The 20199-nt window shown below is 35.7% G+C and overlaps 4 protein-coding genes across 8 annotated transcripts; 2 read left to right on the plus strand and 2 right to left on the minus strand.

Annotated features, from left to right (window-relative positions):
* LOC18771055 (ethylene-responsive transcription factor 1A) lies at positions 137-1079 on the plus strand. Its single transcript, XM_007203032.2, has one exon. The coding sequence runs from the start codon at positions 189-191 to the stop codon at positions 837-839; it is 651 nt and encodes a 216-aa protein (XP_007203094.1). The 5' UTR covers positions 137-188; the 3' UTR covers positions 840-1079.
* LOC18770127 (ethylene-responsive transcription factor 2) lies at positions 8929-9954 on the plus strand. The gene has a single exon (XM_007204009.2). It carries the CDS (start codon positions 9008-9010, stop codon positions 9719-9721), a length of 714 nt encoding a protein of 237 aa, XP_007204071.1. The 5' UTR covers positions 8929-9007; the 3' UTR covers positions 9722-9954.
* On the minus strand, positions 10736-11698 carry LOC18771097 (ethylene-responsive transcription factor 13). Its single transcript, XM_007203230.2, has one exon. The coding sequence runs from the start codon at positions 11696-11698 to the stop codon at positions 11027-11029; it is 672 nt and encodes a 223-aa protein (XP_007203292.1). The 3' UTR covers positions 10736-11026.
* Positions 13313-19598, minus strand: LOC18770325 (COP9 signalosome complex subunit 7). 5 transcript variants are annotated; one of them, XM_020558297.1, is made up of 9 exons: positions 19189-19598; positions 18673-18748; positions 17597-17685; positions 16833-16922; positions 15857-15901; positions 15663-15733; positions 15189-15327; positions 14766-14854; positions 13313-13718 (listed from the first exon to the last, which is right to left on the minus strand). In XM_020558297.1, the coding sequence occupies exons 1-9, from the start codon at positions 19345-19347 to the stop codon at positions 13511-13513; spliced, it is 966 nt and encodes a 321-aa protein (XP_020413886.1). In that variant the 5' UTR covers positions 19348-19598; the 3' UTR covers positions 13313-13510. The 5 variants fall into 5 exon arrangements, with proteins under 5 accessions (XP_020413886.1, XP_020413888.1, XP_020413887.1 ...); XM_020558299.1 differs by having other exon boundaries at positions 13615-13718; positions 14766-14874; XM_020558298.1 differs by lacking the exon at positions 13313-13718 and adding an exon at positions 14158-14565.

Genomic DNA, 20199 nt, shown 5'->3' on the forward strand with positions numbered 1-20199 from the left:
CCTTAATTATTGCACGCACTGCCATGAAACTTGAAGCTTCATTGAAGCTGCATCCTAGATCATATTAAGCTTATATAAACCAAATGCCCTCCGAATAAACTCTCTCCATTTAAATCGTTCATAAGAAACTCAAAATTTCGACCCACTCAATTTAATATTACGTGTGTATTAGTTTATAGTGCAGAAACATGTACGGAGAGACAACCCTAGAACTAGAATCTGACTTGGCTTTTCTTGAGTCCATTCGCCACCATCTTCTTGATGATTTGGAGCCTCAGGCAATGAGTTTTACTGGAAATAATGTCCCGGTGATTTTCCCGCTTTTCGTGACGGAGAATGGGTGGGAGTCGTCTCTTAAAACCGAACACGTGGACAACGACGTGCAGGGCATGCTTGGAGCTTTGAATGACGTAAATTACGTCGGATGTGTTGTGTCCGATGACAAGATTGAATTGAAGGAACAAAAAGTGGCGGCGCGTGCTGTTCACCCGCCAAGCGAGGAGAGGCATTATAGAGGTGTGAGAAGGAGGCCGTGGGGGAAGTTCGCTGCGGAGATAAGGGATCCGGCAAAGAACGGCGCGAGAGTATGGCTGGGGACTTACGAGACGCCAGAGGACGCGGGGCTGGCTTATGATCGAGCAGCGTTTAAGCTGCGCGGCTGTAAAGCCAAGCTGAATTTTCCTCACTTGATTGGCTCGAGTAACGTGGAGCCTGTCCGGGTGAACCCTAAGCGGCGCCGCTCGCTTGACCTCTCCTCTTCGTCGTCCTCATCGGATAATGGGTCTCCCAAGCCAAAGCTAAGCAAGGATGGAGTTGATGATAATCACTTGGCAGCTTGAGATGGAGCATAATGGGGTAAATTACTATAAATAACTTAAAATAAATTAATATGAGTTATGAAAATGCTTGTATTAATTAATTTGCTGGGAAATGGTTCTTACTGCGCTAGAGTTGTATTTTATTTATACAAGGAAGAAATTTAGGGCTCATCACTTGATCTTGTTCTTGAGCAGCATAAGGGCAAAATGTTCATCCTCATTTCGACTAATTAACCTAAACGGACCACTTCGGTTGTGTCTTCTCCCTTTTTTTAAAATTTTCATCGAAGTTCTCTATGTTATCTTTCTATGAAACTTTTCCATACTTCTTCAAGGCATGTTAGTCAAAATAGGATTCCACACGGTTGATTTGCAGGTTTTGATATGAAGGTAATTGAGATATATGTTTCAAATATTTAAACATGAGATACAAATTTGGAAGCTATGTAGCAAATTTGGAAGGATCGACTCAGTGAGAGATCGATTCTTAGGATTACAATATGAGAAAAGAGGAATTATAGAAACTGAAAATAATGGATAAATTGAAGAGAGACTGTGAAAACATAGAATAATATGGTTGTGGATTAAGAGCTCGGTGGATTAAATACATAGTATGTTCTTCCATGGAGAAACTAGGAGTTGGTGCTGCTACGTGGGAAAAAAGTAAGCGTGTTGGGGTTTCTACTAGAAAGAGGAATTGTGTTTCGTCATTTAATTTCATCATGAGTTTTTTTTTTCTTTTTTTAAGTTGGACGCTAGTAAATATAAATAATATAAAAAATTTTAAAGCCCCCTTACTTGGAGGCCCATGGCCATGGCCCGGCCACCCCCAAGGCTGGCTCTGATTCTTCTACCAAAAAAGAAGAAGATGAATTCAAAAAAAAAAAAAAAAAGAAAAAGAAAAAAAGACATGTATATACATACATAGTGAGCTTCAATTGAGGGACACCTTTGTAGGGCTCACCATACATTGTATTTCATTATCCAAACTGTCTATTTTGTAGATATTCATTCGAAGATCATCTCTACAAAAAATACATGAATCCAATATCATTTTACCACTAAATTAAATTATTAAAATTTTATTACTTTTTGTGAAGCACCGTGTTCATTGTTTTTGTAGGATACCATTAGATATCTAAATAGTTTCTGATGTATCAAATTTTTTGCAAGGATAATCTATGAATCAATACTTAAAAAATATATGGTTTCGATTGTTGAAATTTTTTTTGTAGGGTATCCTAAAGGGTTTATTTGAGGGATTTCTCAATAGAAGGGGATTATATATATGGAAAAGTAAGAAAAAAAATTACAATTAAGATGATTGGGGAGGTAAATTTTTGGGGATGAGAAGGACTTAACTTGCAATTTTTACTACATCGTCAAGACCTTACTGTGGCATGTACCAAAAGTTCATGAACTTAAACTAAGGAGAAGAAAAACAAATAATAATATTAATACATATGAATCAAAATAAAAGCAACATAAATTCTTCGTGCCAAAGCATTAACATGTTTCATTTGTACTATATAGAAAAAGAAAACTATAACCACACGTGAACTCTTCATATTTTGGTATATATAATGCACAAGTACTGCTAGTGGTAAAATATATATATACGTTCTCTTTCTCTGCAAATCACTATTTTTTTCAATAAAGTCCAAACAAATCGCTATTTGACATGTACGCATAAAAAATTCTCTTTTTGTATTTTTAATAAAGTATTTTTACATTTGTCAAACTATGATTTGAAAAAAAGGGACTATATTAATATAAGTAAAAAAAGTTGTCACGAAGAATGAATTATGAAACAACACATCATGGATATCATGGGACTTAAGCAGCATTGCAATGTCTCCTTGTCCATAGTAAGATGCTTAGCTCAAGCCACAGAGCGCCCTCACTTTGGGACTTGGGAAGAATCGTTGCTCACGTACTTGAGCCACAAATACAATATGATTTACAGCCTTTTAATTATACTTCAGTCCTAATTCAGAGAAATTATAGAATAGTATCATATCACCACGTTAATTGATGATACTTCCACTCAAAAATACATCATGTGTCAATCTTTTTTAAATAAATTTGATTTATTTACAAGTTGTATTTAAAATTCATAGACGTCATTAACCACCTCCCTCCCACCCCAACCCAGCCCAATTTCCCACTCCCACTGCTTGCCACCTCACCACCCCCCCCCCCCCCCCCCCCTTCTCTCCATAAAAATCTGCAAGATCTCTTATACCATGAGAGCAGAAAACAAAACCAATATCATATATTCTAAGTATGTCAGGAGTATCCATCACTTAAACCCAGTTCGAAAAAAATCTAATCTTCAACTTGGGTTTTCATTTTCAAGCATAGCTCAAGAAAAAAAAAGTAAACTGTAAACTGGGTTGGTGTTTTTTGTCTTAATATGTATGAGGAAGTGAGTGATGGAGGAGGAGGAGAAGGAGAATCTTAATCCCTTTGGTAATATTGTGGAGAAAAATCAGCCCAAAAAAAAAGAAGGCGTTATGATGCTCTCTGCACGTCGATCCAATGAAATAGAGAGATGGATGGAGGAAGAAAATGACAGGGAGGTCGCGTCAATCAGGGAGGCAGGGTTGGGGTGGGCGGTGGTTCTTCTGTCTTTTGGATATTCTTATTTTCTCTATTTTATTTTAAAGATAAAAACATATTTAAAGTTCAACTGTAAAAAAAAAAAAAAAAAGCTTTCATTATTTAATAATAATAATAATAATACGTAGCATATTTTGAAAGGAAGTATCACCGGCTGACGTGGTAATACAATATCATTGTATAATTTTCCCTAATTCATATGGAAATATCCAACCTAAAATAAAAGTTGCTTCTTTGGGCCTTATTTCCATACTTGGCTTTTAATTCTAGACTTTGGGTTCATTTGGACGGTTATTAAGGATTTTTTTTATTATTTATTTTTTGATATAAGTGATATTTGGTGAGGGATGTTTTCTCACACAATACGAATGTGTTATGAGGGTTCGAACCTAAAACTACTATTCAACAAGTTAAGATCATTTTGTTGACAAACATCCCCTCATCATAATTCTTCTTTACAGCCTCACTCGATTTTTGCCGTATCAACACATGAGCTTTAAACTCAAAAGCTTTTTGTCTTTAAGCCCATGAAATTCCACAAAATTTTACGAAAATTCTAATAACAGCTTTACTTTCTTCACGTTAAAATTTTACATAAATCTATCCAATCAGCTATCTCATTAATTGAAGATCACAGAAATTTGGAAATTGCATAGATAAGTTTTACTTAAGTCATGGAGACTTTTCCTCTTCACTTTCTGTATCCTCCTGTAAATTTATTCCGTCGTCACTGTCACATCTCTCCCATTCTTGATCTACATCCATGGCAACTCAAAAGGAATAATAAAATAAGGAAATCAATAGTCATCCATCGCTTAATATGACGATTCCGAAACATAAAAAAAATTATTTGTAAATGCATGAGACAAGAGTGATTCAGCGCTGCCTAGGATGTGGAATGTCAGCTCTAAACGTCACTTTGGAGCAATGGACTTTATTTATTTAATTATATCTGTCGTCAATATAAACATCTTATGTTGCTAGATCTCTTGCAATACTCTATTGTATTATTTTGAAAATTTTGCATAGACTTGTTAGTAGTTCAAAGCTGGAAGCTATTGGGTCGCTTTGAAATAGTTGTATGAAAGCATAATTTATTTCGTCTTTTCGGATATAAAAACTCTTTGATTAATAGTATTCACAAAAGTAAGTAGCTTCTAGTTCAAGTGGTTGACAATATTTTATTTTCATTTCCGAAATTATGTGTTCGATTATCCATCCCCTAATATCGCTTGCATAAAAAGAATAACATTCACAACACACTTATGAAAAAATATGTTCGTTAACGGATTGTTTTTCGATAATATTCCGGCGCGTGCTGAATTTAACATGGTCTCAGATTGGAGACCCTGCCTTACACTTATTTGATGTATGATCATGTATTTGTATTCATGTATAGCCGAAGCACATAGTTATATTTTCAAACATTATGGACCAAGTAAAAGAAAAAATAACTAAAATTACTTTCCTTTGAGTGGTAAATTTTGGGGGCGGGGAGGAGACTTGAAATTTTCTCCCACATCAGCGTTCAAACATAGAGTGGTACCAAAAGTGAACTTAAAGCCTGGAGGAGAAGAAAAACTAGTACTATAATTTAATGTTGAAAAATAATAATAATAATAATAATAAACGAGAGCATGAATTCCACAAGGTCTATTCCCAATATAGTAAACGATATATCCTGTTTGTTAATATAGAAAATACTACCAATCACACGTGACTCTAACTTCAACGTTTTTGGTATACAAAACACAACCAATCAATTCTTTATTGCACGATAGTTGCTCTGTACTTTTGTTTGTTCATTATGAACTATTATCGTTTATTCTAAATAATAATAATAAAGAAAATTTAAAAATGAAAAAGAAAATGAAAAAAAGAACACAAGCAATTACTTGGTCAAAAAAAGTCTTCATGAAGAATGAATTAGGAAACAGACATAATGGATTGGATGTCATGATATGCAACTTGCTTTTCATGGAAATATTCTCTGATCACATGGCCGCCCGTACTCTGAGACTCGAGAGAGGAGGCTCACATGTCCACTTGCCCACAAATGCAATTCAATATGAAAAACAACCTTAACCTAGTATTCTAATCCTCATAATTAATGTAAAACGTGAGTATTTACATAAATTATTTCAAAGAAATCATTCGAGTGATAAAGCACTTAGCTTTACACTTACCCCAAGAGTTCAACTGTGCAAAAAATTCCTCACTCTGCATCTGTAGTTTAGACCATCACTTGTATTACAAAATAATAATAATTCTCTTTGTAAGTCACAAAAATTTCCCTAACTACCATAAGATATGACACTCTATTTTTTGGTCAAAAAAATCACATTTCCTTGCGAATCACATTGCTAGCAATTTACGAGATTAAAAAAATACATTACACATTTTAGTATGAAGATTAATTTATATTTGAAAATACGTCAAAAAATTTGTCTGAAACTGATTTAAAAGACAAGTTGTATTTTTAGTTTATATGTGTACGGCAATGAGAAAAGGAGCATATGTTTCAATCTGAATCAATTTTATAGTAAATATAAATAAATAAATAAATAAAGCATTTAATTGGTTAGTAAGTACAATGAAAAGGCAACCAATGTAAATAATTTTCTCGTAAAAAAGTCAAAGTTGTAATTGTAAAAGCTAGCACATCTAACCACTCCAACTATGAAGGACCTTTTGATAAAGTATTATTAAAGTTTATAAAATAAAATAAAAACTATGAAGGACCAGGTAGTTGAATTATATGGAATTTTTCATGGAAGTATATATTAACCGAGTCTAATTAAGGTAACTGGAACATGACGTCATGTGACATGTCTATAATTATGTTTTTTTGGTTACTTCGGAAGAAAAAAATCCTATTGGTTCGATCTTGGGTGGTAGGGGAAAGGGGAATCCACCACCACCAGTGGGAACCCATTGGCTATAATTATGTTATTATTATTACATAACCTCGATTATTTACACCTTGAGAGGACAAATATTTAGACGTAAGCATGCATGCAAGTAGTTGCAAAAAGAAATAAAAAAGAATAAAAAAGTCAAAGATCTTTTGGATGAGAGGAAAAAAACGCAGCTGATGTTGAATAACTTGGAGTTCAACGAAAGGGAGAGAATTTTAAAGAAGAAACAGTGTGTAAAAGGGAAATATTCTAGCATAAAGTCCTTCTCCACATTTATCTCCTTTGCTGGTAAAGAAAATTGTTTTAGTCTAGAACCTAGCAATATAGCGAGATGAATGCAGCACCATTTTCATGTTCGTGTGTGCGCGATACATATATTTCCCTGATATATAAATATGTGGACATGGTTTTTAGCAGTTTGATCTGAGATGATGCCTATATTAGAACTCTCGATTTGAGATATCCTTTAAAAAATTGTCCATAAAAATGAATTCATGTGAAATCATCTCGAGATTTGTTGATCACATGTTCCATTTTAATCTAGCTAATGTGAAATCATGGAAAAACTATCCTTTAATCTTTCTATTTATGTAGTGAAAAACTAGTTTCATGACAAGCGCTAGCTCATGTGTGTGTGAACATTGTCGAGAGAGATTTCAGGATTGTTTAAAAATATATTCCTCGGCACACATGCTTCTAATTATTTTTTTTAAAAAAAAAATTTGTTGAGAAATTTTAGGATTGCATTCATAATTTAGCCAAAAAAAGTCACTAGCCATAAATAGCAATTACAATAACGGAGCGATCCAACATCAAAATTAAGATAATCTGGGGCTCCTCCAACAATCACGCATGATTGAAAAAATTCTGGCATAGACATCCCAACTAAGAGTGCAAACTCAGAATAATCAAAAATAAATAAAGCTTGAAAAAATCAAGCCATAACAACACAAATAAAACTCTCACAAAGGAGAAGTAGAAAACTCTCACAAATGAAAGGTGAAAACTACACAGAAAATCCAAAGAGTCTTTGTGACTTATTCTAAACATGGAGAAACTGCAAAAAGGATGGTCGCAGAGATTCGACACCGAAACACATGTGGAGATCCGACGCCAAGACGCATTCGCCTATGATAAGTGGAGGAAAATGATTACAAAACTAAGACAAACAAGGGAAACCTTATGTCTCTAAAAATTGGGGAAAAGAGGAGAAGGGAGGAAGGGAGAAAGGGAGAGGGGAGGAAAAACAGTGGCTTCCTCCCCCCTCAAAGTGAAAATAGATGTAGAGTGTTTTTTTTGGGAGAGAGAGAGCTAGGGTTTTCGAACATGCTTCTCTCGGTTTTTTATTTATTTATTATTAAAACTTAGCTTTTGTATTTTAGAATTAAAAAGAGTAGCCCTTGGCACATGTTCACACATGTAACAATTTAATTTTTTTTGTTGCTTTCTATTTTTTACTTTTATCATTTTAGAATTAAAAAAAGAGAAAATAAGTCTAGTTCTATCCCATGAAAAGAAGACTTATGTTTCTTATAAAAAAAATATAAAAAAGGGTTAATTTATCATATTATTTTTATTTGATGAATAGTAAGAGCATTTCGTATGTATATATATGTACAGAGAGCTTCCATTGAGGGATCCCTCAAATAAGCTTATTTGAGGGACACCCCTTGTAGGCCCCACTCCGGATTGTATTTCACTAATCCAAACCGTCTATTTTGTAGATACTCATTCAAAGATCATCTCTACAAAAAATCACTTGAATCCGATATCATGTGACCACTCAATTGAGTTATTGAAATTTTAGTACTTTTCTTAAAGCACCGTGTTCATTGATTTTGTAAGACACAATTGGATGTCGAAACGGTTTCCGATTTGTCTAATTTTTTGTAAGGATGATCTATGAATGAATACCTAAAAAATAGATGGTTTCGATTATTGGGAAAAGAATTGTAGGGTACCCTAAAGGGCGTCCCTCAAATAAAATTATTTGAGGGATCCCTCAATAGAAGGGGACTGTATATATGTATATATATATATATATATATTAAATGATTGCTATAGTTAAAGGTTTTAGATGTTACTATGTGAGTGTTCATACGAATTTGCAAAGTATCACTCATGACCTCATCCATTTCGAGCACAAAACTGCAAGTACATAAATTATATTCACCAAATGTGTTACCAGCTGATGAACTTAATTCCTTTTATTTTATTTTATTTTGTCGTATGCAGCACCATTATTTATTTTTGTACATGCACACAAAAAGATTACGAACGGGCTCAAATTTTATTATTAAACAATGCTTTGGACTCTCGAATATTTCAAACCAGTTAACGAAAGCAATATCAAGACAACACAAACGTGTTAAAAAACACCTTCTTTGAACTTCTTTGAAGCATTCAAAACATGTGATCGAAAATAAACCAGTGAGCTTTCATGGAACCAACCACATCAATATAATAACATAATCATCATTTACAAGCAAGACGACAGGGCCTCTCTTCCCGCATCTCCATGTATATATAGAAATCCTGATGAGGCTGATATGTCCCAACTTCAAAAACAATCCAGATTTAGAAATCAAACTCATCTCACCATCATCAAACTCTTGAGGGAAAAAAAGAGGCAGATCTACAACTCAGAAAATGTCAACGGAAAGCATTACGAGTTCCAACTGGGCTCTCTTGGAGTCAATCCGTCAGCATCTGCTAGACGACGATTTTGAAAACCAGGCAACGTTTTTGGTCAGTGCCGCTGAAGATGATGCACCGTTGTATGATTGTGCTCCAAGTACTTCAAGCTCTAGCCATGCTCACTTTGGTGTAGAGGGCTGGGGTGACACAATTGCAATCTTGGACCATGATTTGGATGTCAAGGTGGAGGCGCGTGTAAACCACGCGCCGCCAAGTGGCCGACATTTTCGGGGAGTGAGGAGGCGACCGTGGGGGAAGTACGCGGCGGAGATTAGGGACCCAAAGAAGAACGGGGCGAGAGTGTGGCTCGGGACCTATGAGACTGCTGAGGATGCCGGCTTGGCTTATGACCGAGCTGCTTTTAAAATGCGTGGCTCCAAGGCTAAGCTTAATTTTCCTCACCTTATTGGCTCACATGATTCGGAGCCCGGTCGTGTGGCTCCCAAGCGTGGCTCGCCGGAGCCATCCTTTTCGTCAGCCACATCGTCTGATGATGGCGGATGCCCGACGCTTAAGAGGAGAAAGAGTGGAGTTGACTCGGCGGCTAAAGCCAAGTTGGAAGAAGCAGCTGAACAGTTTCACGTGTTTCAAGTGGAGTCATTAACACTCGGCGGCCAGCTGTTTGTCGACGAGTTGTACACATATGACGAACTTTTGGCCATCTGAGTACTTGGATTATTCATTTTGGTTTTTTTGTAGTTCTTTTTTTCAGGTCAGATTTTTTTTTTTTTTTAGTTGGACATAATAAAAGTAATTTTCGGAAACAAAATTGACAATCTTGCAGTGTATTAGGGTTGGAGAATTAGCAGAGCATCTTTACAAAAGGGAAAGATCGTCAAACTAGCCCAATATATATATCTTTTATCAATGTGCATATGTCCTTCAACTTTGTCCTTTCATTTTTCGTAGCGTTGTTGATTTCTACAGAATTCGAGAACTTGGCTCTTTGATTTGTATTGTATTCCTAAAGGATCATATTTCAATATTTGAAATATGAACACATGTGACATAGAAGATATGAACACATGTTTCAATATTTGAAATAAAAACCTGCAAATCAACCTGTGTGAATCGTATTTTGACAATAATATGCCTTCAAGAAGTATGGAAAAGTTCTAAAAGAGATTCACACTAGGAAAAAAAAAAGAAGAAGACTAGTTTATATTGATAAATACGTATTTAACCAAATAAGCCACTGAGTGAAAAAATTGAAAAACAGATATGATGTTCAGTGATTTACTGGATTGTATATGTAAACACATTGGCCTTAGGGTGCGTTACGTTCATGGAAAACATGACTTGGGGATGGGAAATCTTCCATTTTCCATTCTTTGAAAAATGACATGGGAAATAATTTTCCATCAAATTCTTTCCGTGAACCAAACAAACCTGTGGTAGCGGAAAGTTCTTCATATACCGAGAGTCACTTGCGATTATTTTTGGGATAGAGCTTAATGAATTGAATTAAACTCAATTGCAATTGTAGTTTGTTTCTTTCAAAATTATAACTCTAGTTTTTTTTTTCTATTATTTTTTATGAGAGTAGCTTAATTACTTGTGCTTATGAACTCAAGTAAAATACTTTCTGAATGAAACCCAAAAGAATTGAAAAATTAGCCCAATAGCACAACCGAAGTGGGCCATTTAGGTTAACTAGGCGAACTTTGTTTTCATGACTTCTTAAATATTAGTTCCCCAACAAGAAACGAGGATGAACATTTTGCCCTTATATGCTCCCCCACTCAAGATTAGAGTGAGGCCTAAATTTCTTCCTTGCAAAAATAAGGAAAATAGAAATGCAACTCTAGTAGTAGGAACCATTTCTCAGCTACTTAATTATACATGCATTTTCATAACTAATATTAATTTAGGGTAATGATTTTTCCACTCCAATTTTATCCACTTATACTCATTTTTTAGTTATAAAATGAAGTGTAAGTTGATAAAATTAGAGTGGGGAAATCACCACTCTTAATTTATATCTGAAGCTGCCAAGTGATTATCAACCCCGGCCTCTCTTAGCTTTGGCTTGGGAGATCCATTATCCAATGTGTATGCAGACGAGGACGAAGAAGAGCATTGGTCAGGCGAGCGGCGCCGCTTAGGGGTCACCCGAACGGGCTCCATGTTACTCGAGCCAATCAAGTGAGGAAAATTCAGCTTGGCTTTACAACCTCGAATCTTAAATGCGGCTTGATCATAAGCCAGCCCCGCGTCCTCCGGGGTCTCATAAGTTCCAAGCCACACTCTCGCGCCGTTCTTTGCCGGATCCCTTATCTCCGCCGCGAACTTCCCCCAAGGCCTCCTTCTCACGCCTCTATAATGCCTCTCCTCCCTTGGCGCGTGAACAGCACCCGCCGCCACTTGTTGTTCCTTCAATTGAACCTCGTCGTCGGACACAACACATCCAACGTAATTTACGTCATGCAAAGCTTCAAGCATGTCCTGCATGGTGTTGTCCACATATTCAGCTTCAAGAGATGATTCCCACCAATTCTCCTTCACGAAAAAGGGGAAAGTCACCGAGACATTATTGCCGCTAAAACTCGTTGCCTGAGGCTCCAAATCATCAAGAAGATGGTGGCGAATGGACTCAAGAAGAGCCAAGTTTGATTCTAGTTCTAAGGTTGTCTCTCCGTACATGTTCCTGAACTATAGTATAGACGTACTTATGATCGATTGAGTGGGTCGAAGCTCTGAGTTTCTTATGATCGATCGAACGTTGGCACATGTTCGTCACACACAAAAGCTAGCTTTATATGAGCTCATATGGTATCGGAGGCAGCTTCAATGAAGCTTCAAGTTTCATGGCAGTGCGTGAAATAATTAATGCAATCCATGTGTCCGTTTAGTCACGTGCAGAAATTATCTGATACTTAATTAGCACTATATTAGTTTAAAATGAATCTCTTCAGTTTAGTTAGATTTTGAGAGCATGGTATGTTGGATTCCAGGTACGTTACACACATGGGCATGAATTATTATCATGTATTTAATTCTAAACCCTAGAATCTTGTTGTAGTTGAGATTGGTGATCGATTTTCTTATTTCTCTTTTTGGCTTACATCGTGGATCTAGATTCTTTGTTCTTTGTCTTTTTCTTTGTTATTGCATACTTCAAAGCAAAAAAAAATTGTAGGGTTATGATTGTGAGGATGTGAATCCATGTTGGAAAGTTTAAACCCAATGGTTGTATTAAGAGCTTATAAAGAGTTAGATCTCCTCTCCAATTATCAATTAATTTACCCATGCGTGAAACCCAATGACAACACTTACGTGATGTGTCACCTGAATTTATAAGGAGTTGACCCACTTGCTTGTCAATGAAATTAAAAACACGATTTACAATTTTACTGATCCAAAAACTATCTTATATTTTATAAAGTTTTATTATTAAATCTTAAGATATACAAGGGAACCCTCGGATTTATTAAATTACGGATCGAATTTATTACACTAAGGATTAGATTACAAGTCAAAGAATGCCAATAAGAATGTACCGAACTTAATTTTTCACAGATTTTCTCTAAGGAATAGTAGTTTTTGTTGTTGTTGCCATTTATAGTTATCTTAGAATTTTGCTTTAAATAGATAGAGGGATTCGATTAAGTAGCTCGCAGTAGATTTTTACTTTCCTTAAATATTACTATTTCTAAAATTAAATAAGGTTTTGCTCACGGGGCCTCTGGTCAAAGCCATTTCAAATGTACACTGAGCCAGATGCCACCTTGTTTCAACTTTCCGTTTTCGAAGTCCAGAACTGGGCATTTTCACTTTTGTTTATTCATTTTTATTTCATAATTGTTATTATATTATAAAATGCATGTGCAATGTTTAAACAAAGAATATTTTTTTTTTTTTCCTTCTTATACGTACGATAGTATATATTTTTTTTGGGGTCAACTTATGCTAGTATGTTAATAATACATATACGTACAATGACCAACTGCTATTATCTGTCTTTTAATATTTAAAATATATGGTGTACACATGGTGTATTTCCTTCAAATTTTACTCAATTCTATATTTCCAACGATCTAGGTGTTAGATTATGTCGGCCAATACATGACAAATTAATTTACAGAGGCACTTAATGTAGGGTTAATTTGACATTATTGTGCTGTGAAAATAACCTCTTTAGATTTGTTGCAAGAGAAATCAAATATGAAAAAAAGCCGTTTGGCGTTTGATAAACTCAAGAGAATCCTCTTCTTACCCGTCCTCACATAAACCTTTCTAGAACTATATGAAACGTTGTTATGGTTAGGCCCGACCCTGAGCCAGGGCAGGAAGTGCCACCCCCGAGTCCTGGCTCAAGGGAGGTCCCCAAATTAATTTCTGTTGTCATTGTCAGGTCATATTCAACGGTTATATAAATGAAAGAATAGCGGTATGCTCACTTTTATATATATAAATATAAGATCTATTTTCGGCGTCGCCCCCGGCCAGCCCTGGTTATAGTATCTCGATCCAGAATTTGTCTAACCAATTATCTTCCCAATGAGTGGCATAACATATATAACCTTGTGGGGACAATTGTGGTACACCTAGGTGGGGGTGGTGGTTTCCTCGGAGCCTCTTCAACACGGAGTCGCCTTGGTGGTCTTGCAAAATGGCTACGTTTGACGCACGTATCCTGTTGGCTTGATAAGTACACATGATTCTACAAAACAGATGGAGTATTGTTCACTATCGAGTAATGGAAAATTGTATCAAAGTACTTGGTACTCTTGTCGCTACACCATATAATGTTAATGGTTGGTGTCTATGCAAAGAAAATAAATGGAAATATTCAATTCAAAATGTCTACTTGGGTGAAATAAAACTTTTTTCTTTTATCGAAAGGTTAAATTAAACTTAGAAGCTTGCATGAACGCTTTTACAAGGAAGTTACCTCTGGACTGGGTGCATGCAACTGTCCTAACTCGTACATATAAGAAAACATTCATTCTTGTGCTGCACTTCGCCTATAATAACTATCATATTTTTACTTGAGATTGAATAATTGAAAAAATATTAAATAAGTATTGAATCAACAAGATTTCCATCGTGTATCTCAACGATCCGTATCCGATCTAACAACAAAGAAACAAGCGCACCCAGAAACAAAGCCACTTAAAAGGGCACTCAAAATCATTACTGGGAAGTTGAACCATTCACCCGCCAATTTTTACCAATATAAGAACCACTGAACTCAAGACACATTGAGAAACAAGAACAGTTGTAGTATCTGAATCCATGAACAATGTTAGCCGCACCAATAAATGTGGTTTCATTCTTGTAAACTCAATTGGAATAACAATGGGTTGAAGACAAGCTAAATAACATATGAAATATGAGCCTAAAACAACAAAGAAAAAGGTTTAACATAGGAGAGGTTATGGTCTCCAAAAAGGAAAAATCAACACATCTGGGAAAGCCATGAACAAAAATCAAGCCTACTCAAACTCGCCTAAACACACTCATCCTTTCCACCTCTTAACTCTCATCTATATATCGGATGCCGTCTCCTGCATTTCCAAGTCCAAAAGTAGAGTAAAGGCAAATCATATTGACGATCCAAACCAAATATTCAAATAATGCACGTAATGGGTTTTGCAATAAAGGCTCACAAATATTTTATTGTGTGGAACATGGTTAGACCACCTACCCAAAGGACGTGAGGAAGAGAGAGAGAATCATAATTAAGAAAGTGAGGTATATGCATTACCTCTTTGGTCTACTTCGGTCTTCCTCATAGTCCATCACTCCACCAGGTTCGGAGTAAATCTCCTCGTGCCCCCGGAAGTCAATGTCGGCCTGGTTACAGTGTGGAACTTCTGCCACAACGTAAGTAAGACACATCGACCAATATAACCAATAACTAAACAAAAGACTCTAATAAACACATTGGGAGGTACTGTGTGGGGTGAGAACAAAGTACTCGTTCATCTAGTGATTATTTAGCTTCAGCGTAGATCATCAAAAAAGCCTTGATGTGCACATTTGGTGTAGAGAAACATATCAATAAAATAAAAATCATAAAGTATTCTTTACTATGGCATGTCCAAATCATCAAATGCAACTTGTCCACTTGATTAGGAAAGGATTATTAGGAGAAGCAATACAAAAAATAAAACTGGATTAAACTGACCTTGTGGGAAGAGGACTTCTTTACTTCTTCCACCCTATCTTCAACCTCTTTTTTGTGTTCCTTGGCCAATTCAGTCATAGTATCTGCCCACTTCATCTTCTCTTGAATCGAGATAAGAAGATTGTTCGAGGTATCCAACCTACGTTTTCATTCACAGAAAATTTAGACGATTCTATTAGTTTTTTTTATCTAGAGAAGAAACTTTATAAATCATAAACTCAGCAGCAAAAAATCATAACACATTACTTCATTAGAAATGGGACCATGTTTTTCAGTTTTTTGGTTTTTTTCTGAATCTTCATTGGAAAACTTGTTAGCAAATTGGTAAAAGATGCTCCATGGCATGAGATTTACACCTCACAGTCATGAAACTTTCACGCATTCAGGGAAAAACATTAATGTTTTGAGATCATAATGCACATGCCAAGAGAGGTAGAGAAACTACACCAATGCCATCAAAATCAGAGATGTTACCAGTTTGACAGTGTGTGTATCATACTCCCAAGTTGTCCAGGTCTGGGGTCTCTCCCTGCAGCAAACTGGACCTGCTTTCACAAGATTGAATACCTAAAGGGAATGAGCAGAAACCAAAGAGAAGAAAGAGGAAAGCGAAAACAAGGAGAAAAAAATTCCAATAATTTAAAGCAAAGGCTGTATAAAGCTCAAACCTCAAAGCACTTCCGCAGCTGGTCAAGCTTTCCTCTTACTATGCCCTAAAAGAAAACAAACCTAAAAATCACCACACATGTCCTCCATAATAAAATAGTATATATAACATTACATATATATCTTAAAAAGGTTATCTACACAACCAAGAAAGTAGCAACCTAGTTCATAATTTAAAAGATACTATATTAAAATAGACAAAAGGAGAAGATTATATCCTTTGATTCCATTCCATCATTCATGCGTGATTACTCATTAGTTTGTTACAAATAGCTACTAGCTAGAAAATCAACTTTGTCGCAGAACAATCATTAAAGAAGCTGCTGTTTATTTCACATTTAACCCTTAACCTTTTAAAGTAATATTCAGACCATCAGTTTTTTAAATAATTTGAATTTTTTTAAAAAAAACCTCAGACACCCCCCTTTTTTTGGGAGAAAAAATCACAAAAGAACGCCTCTTGCACCCAAATGCGTACGTAGACAACGCATGTCGCACTATATCCAAAGGTCAAACTTACAAAAATGTCAACGGAATACTCCAAATCTGTATTCGACAAGTGTCAAGGTGTATTGGGGGGCATCAGGGCCATATCCATATCGGATACTCTGCACCTGCAATATTTGGAATATCCATGCTTCATCGACCAAAACTAACATTAACAACTTTCAGATATTGCTGTCCAATATTCAAAAGAATATTCTTACACAAGCGAGAACACATTTTATTTCAATGGTTGTAGGCATAATCAAATAATCATCCGCCCATATGCACACACCGAGACAGATTGGCAGAAAGACAAGGGAGAATAGTGTTTCTCCAACACATTTGATTTTAATTCTTTCACTTGGACTGTATTTGAATGATAATTCGTTAAAAGTTATGATTATTCATTCCACATCCTTCAGTAGAGACGCTTTGTCCATGTTTCAATATAGTATGGAAAAAAAAGAGGTAGCAGGATGAAAGAAGAATTACCGCATACATGCACTCATTAATGAGAAAATCCTCGAGCTCACGTACATTTATAACATCTAACTCCTGCATTAGTTGATCATATGGTAGTACCTGCAAAGGCTTTCAAGAATACTTAAGAAAATTGAATACACAATAGTGACCCAGAAAATCCCCGAGTGTAGCTGAATGAGGAAAAAAAAACACATGCTTGATGCATCAGTATTTGATTCATAACAATAACAGGAATGGGATAAACTTCACTATCTAATGTAGTGCTACCTTACATACTAAAAGTTATAGAAGAATTTCTCCATCATAAGGCCTTTAGCTCATGATCTGATCAATTACTAGAGTCGGGCATCAGATGACTAAGATAGGTAACATTGCTATTTTTCGGGATTTAGACCAAATAAGCTTCCGGCATTCCGCTTCAATTAACTTTTCAAATCTGAGTTTCCGGTATTTTAACAGGCACCATAATCTATTACAATAAGAATTCAATTTTAAGCACTGGCGGTATTGGTAACTGCAGTCAATTTGCTCCAAGTGCAATTAAGACAAATTTATGTCCAAAGGCCTTGTCCAAAAGTGAGGCATTTTTCACTATATCCTTTCATTTTTTATTTAGGATGACATTTGTTAAGCATGGAGAACATAAAGTACCAGAAGTGACACACTCCACATAATCACATTGAACCATATAGCCTCAACCATTACTACACATTCAGAGATGTAAATCACCAACAACTTTTGAAAAATAAGAGGATAACGCATTTGAATCATGCCTTGTTTGTCTCAGCTAGTGTAAGAACAGTGAGCTGCTTCAGCTTTAGGACTTGATCAGGGACCAAATGGGGAAGACGACTGGCATCACCTACAATTGAACCATGTTTCAGTTTCTTAAATTCCATCACAATAAGCCATAGAGAAGCTTACATAATTTTTTCACAAAAACTCTCAGAAATTTAAGGGAAGTAGTTCTCTAAAATAAAAAAAATTAACCATACGGAAAAAAAAAACATAAGAAAAGAGAACCATGGATTTAATAATGTTACGGAGTTGATGACAGAGGCAATGATGCATAAAATTATGGCTGTGTTCCCTTTTAAAATGGTCAACAGTTAACAGATGATTTCTTAAGACATTATATCCTCCGAAATTTTGGAAATTATTGTAGTGGAAATGAAAACGATTAAATGTTATGGAGTGGTATCATTTCCGCCAAACTCCAGGGACATTAAAAGAAACAGTAGTAGTTTTTTTATATAAAAAATTGAAGATAATGAAGATAAAGTTCTTTTTTTTCTTTTGTATTTTTTAACCTTTTTTTTTTTTTTTGTAACCGCATTTGTAGTTATAGATGCTGCATACGTTTTGAATAATTAAACCATTTAACGTTCAAATATATGCAACTTGAAATATCACCATGGACCCCGAAAACTTGCACTAAAAATACAACTACCCACCGAGAAAAAGAAGAAAACAAAGAGAAGGAAAAGGAAAATCCAACAACAATAAACAATTTAATTTTCTTTTCAGCTACATATGTACATCTACATGCATATATATTGAACTTCAGGTGCAGACTATGCCATGCCAACAGACCGTTCCAATGGCGGCTCAATTTTTGGATTATCTTTTTCTGATTTTTGTTTCCATGTTGCAACAGGGTTTAACACTTCAGGGTGTAAGTTAGTTTTTAACATTTAGAGTTTAGGGCGTTTGATATTGTATCAGAAATATAAGCAGAAAAGAAACATTAATTGAGTTGGTGCAAGAAGGCCAAAGCAATCAAACCAACAGCTAGAGATTCACTAATGAGAAAATGGACCAAAAGATGAAGCAAGTTTTGCACGCTCACTTTTGTAGTCACTCCATGTTCCTTGTGAAAACAAGCGAAGCACATCCAGGTTCACAGAAGTTTCTGTTCCTTCAAGCTGCAAATATTACAGAGTCAAAAGAACTATTCCTACAATGACATTCGTAGCATGAAAACCCAATAACAATAATAAAACAATTTAATTTTCTCTTTGGCTACACCAAAATTCTGATTTAGACATTTTTTGTTCATAACAAATGACCTAACTCCTAAAACAACAGAACCCTTCTCTCAACCAAAACAAGAATAACATTTCTGTTTAGCTAAGGACAACATCCCAAATAATTAAAAATTAAAAATTTACCACATCATATTTCACCACATCCATTGGCCATCATTAATTGGGAAAAAAAAAATACCAGTTGTAGCAGTGAGGATATCATCTCCTATTTCCTAACTTAACATTCAAATTCTCCTTTCATTCTTAGTTTCTACCACCACAGAGCAGAAAAGGAAAATTCACAACAAAACAGAGAAGGAAAGAAAAAGAAAAGAAACCTGAAGAACATTAGGAACGGCGAGAATCTCGGAGAAGGCGAAGAGAGAAGGGTGCGAGGTGGCTTCGACGACGAGGGAGCCGAGGGCAGAGCCTTCGAGGGACAAGGCTTGCTTAACGAAGTGATCGATGATCTCTTCTTGCTTTTGCTCAATGTCCATCTTTAGAGCACAGAAGTAGGATCCGCAATAATGGGAAAAAAAAAAAATTTAAATGGAAAGAAGACGGTGAAAAGTTCAACAGTGGAAAGTTAGGTTTTCGGTGGGTCTGAATTTGGGGGAAGAGATTGGGGAGAGAGAGAGAGAGGGGTTTTGGAGTGAGGAAATTGGGAAACAGTGGTGTTTGGGAGGGAGAGAGAGAGAGAGAGAGAGAGAGAGAGAGAGAGAGAGGAACCACCCCCAATAAAAGCTGCTGAGACTGATGCTGTTTGAAGCTATGATTGATTTTTTTTCTTTTACTGAAGATTGCTCGGTTAGGCCATCTCCAACGCTGCAGGGGGCCGAACTCAAAAATTGGGTTTTCAGCCCAAAAACAAAAAACGCCCTTGAGTGAGCCAAAATTTTGAGAAATGCAAAAGTTGGGTCGAAATTTCAGCCCACAAACCAGATGGACTAGAAATTTGTAGAGCCCAGTTTTTGCAGACCACTGGACCTCTCGGCTGGTCAGGCAGTGCCGACGCCAAGGGTGGACCTGCCTGCGTGCTATCCTCTAATCTGACAGCCTAGATTTAATCTACGTAATTGTAACAGTAAAAAATTTCAATCATACGGCCAATATTTGTGTAAGCTTCTTTTCCTTTTCATTCCTACTTGAAAACAACTATTTTCTGTTTTTTCTAAAAATGAATGAATTGTAGACGATTGTGAAATTGTACAAGTTCCGGTATAACAAAATATAATATTCTATCAAATTCACTATTTATGTATTTATTTTCTTTTTTTGTTTTATTTTATTTTTAGAATTAAGAAAATATAACATGGGTAGTTATGTTACATAAAAATATGACCTATTAT

This window comes from Prunus persica, chromosome G2 (genome assembly GCF_000346465.2).
Source record: "Prunus persica cultivar Lovell chromosome G2, Prunus_persica_NCBIv2, whole genome shotgun sequence".
NCBI lineage: Eukaryota > Viridiplantae > Streptophyta > Magnoliopsida > Rosales > Rosaceae > Prunus > Prunus persica.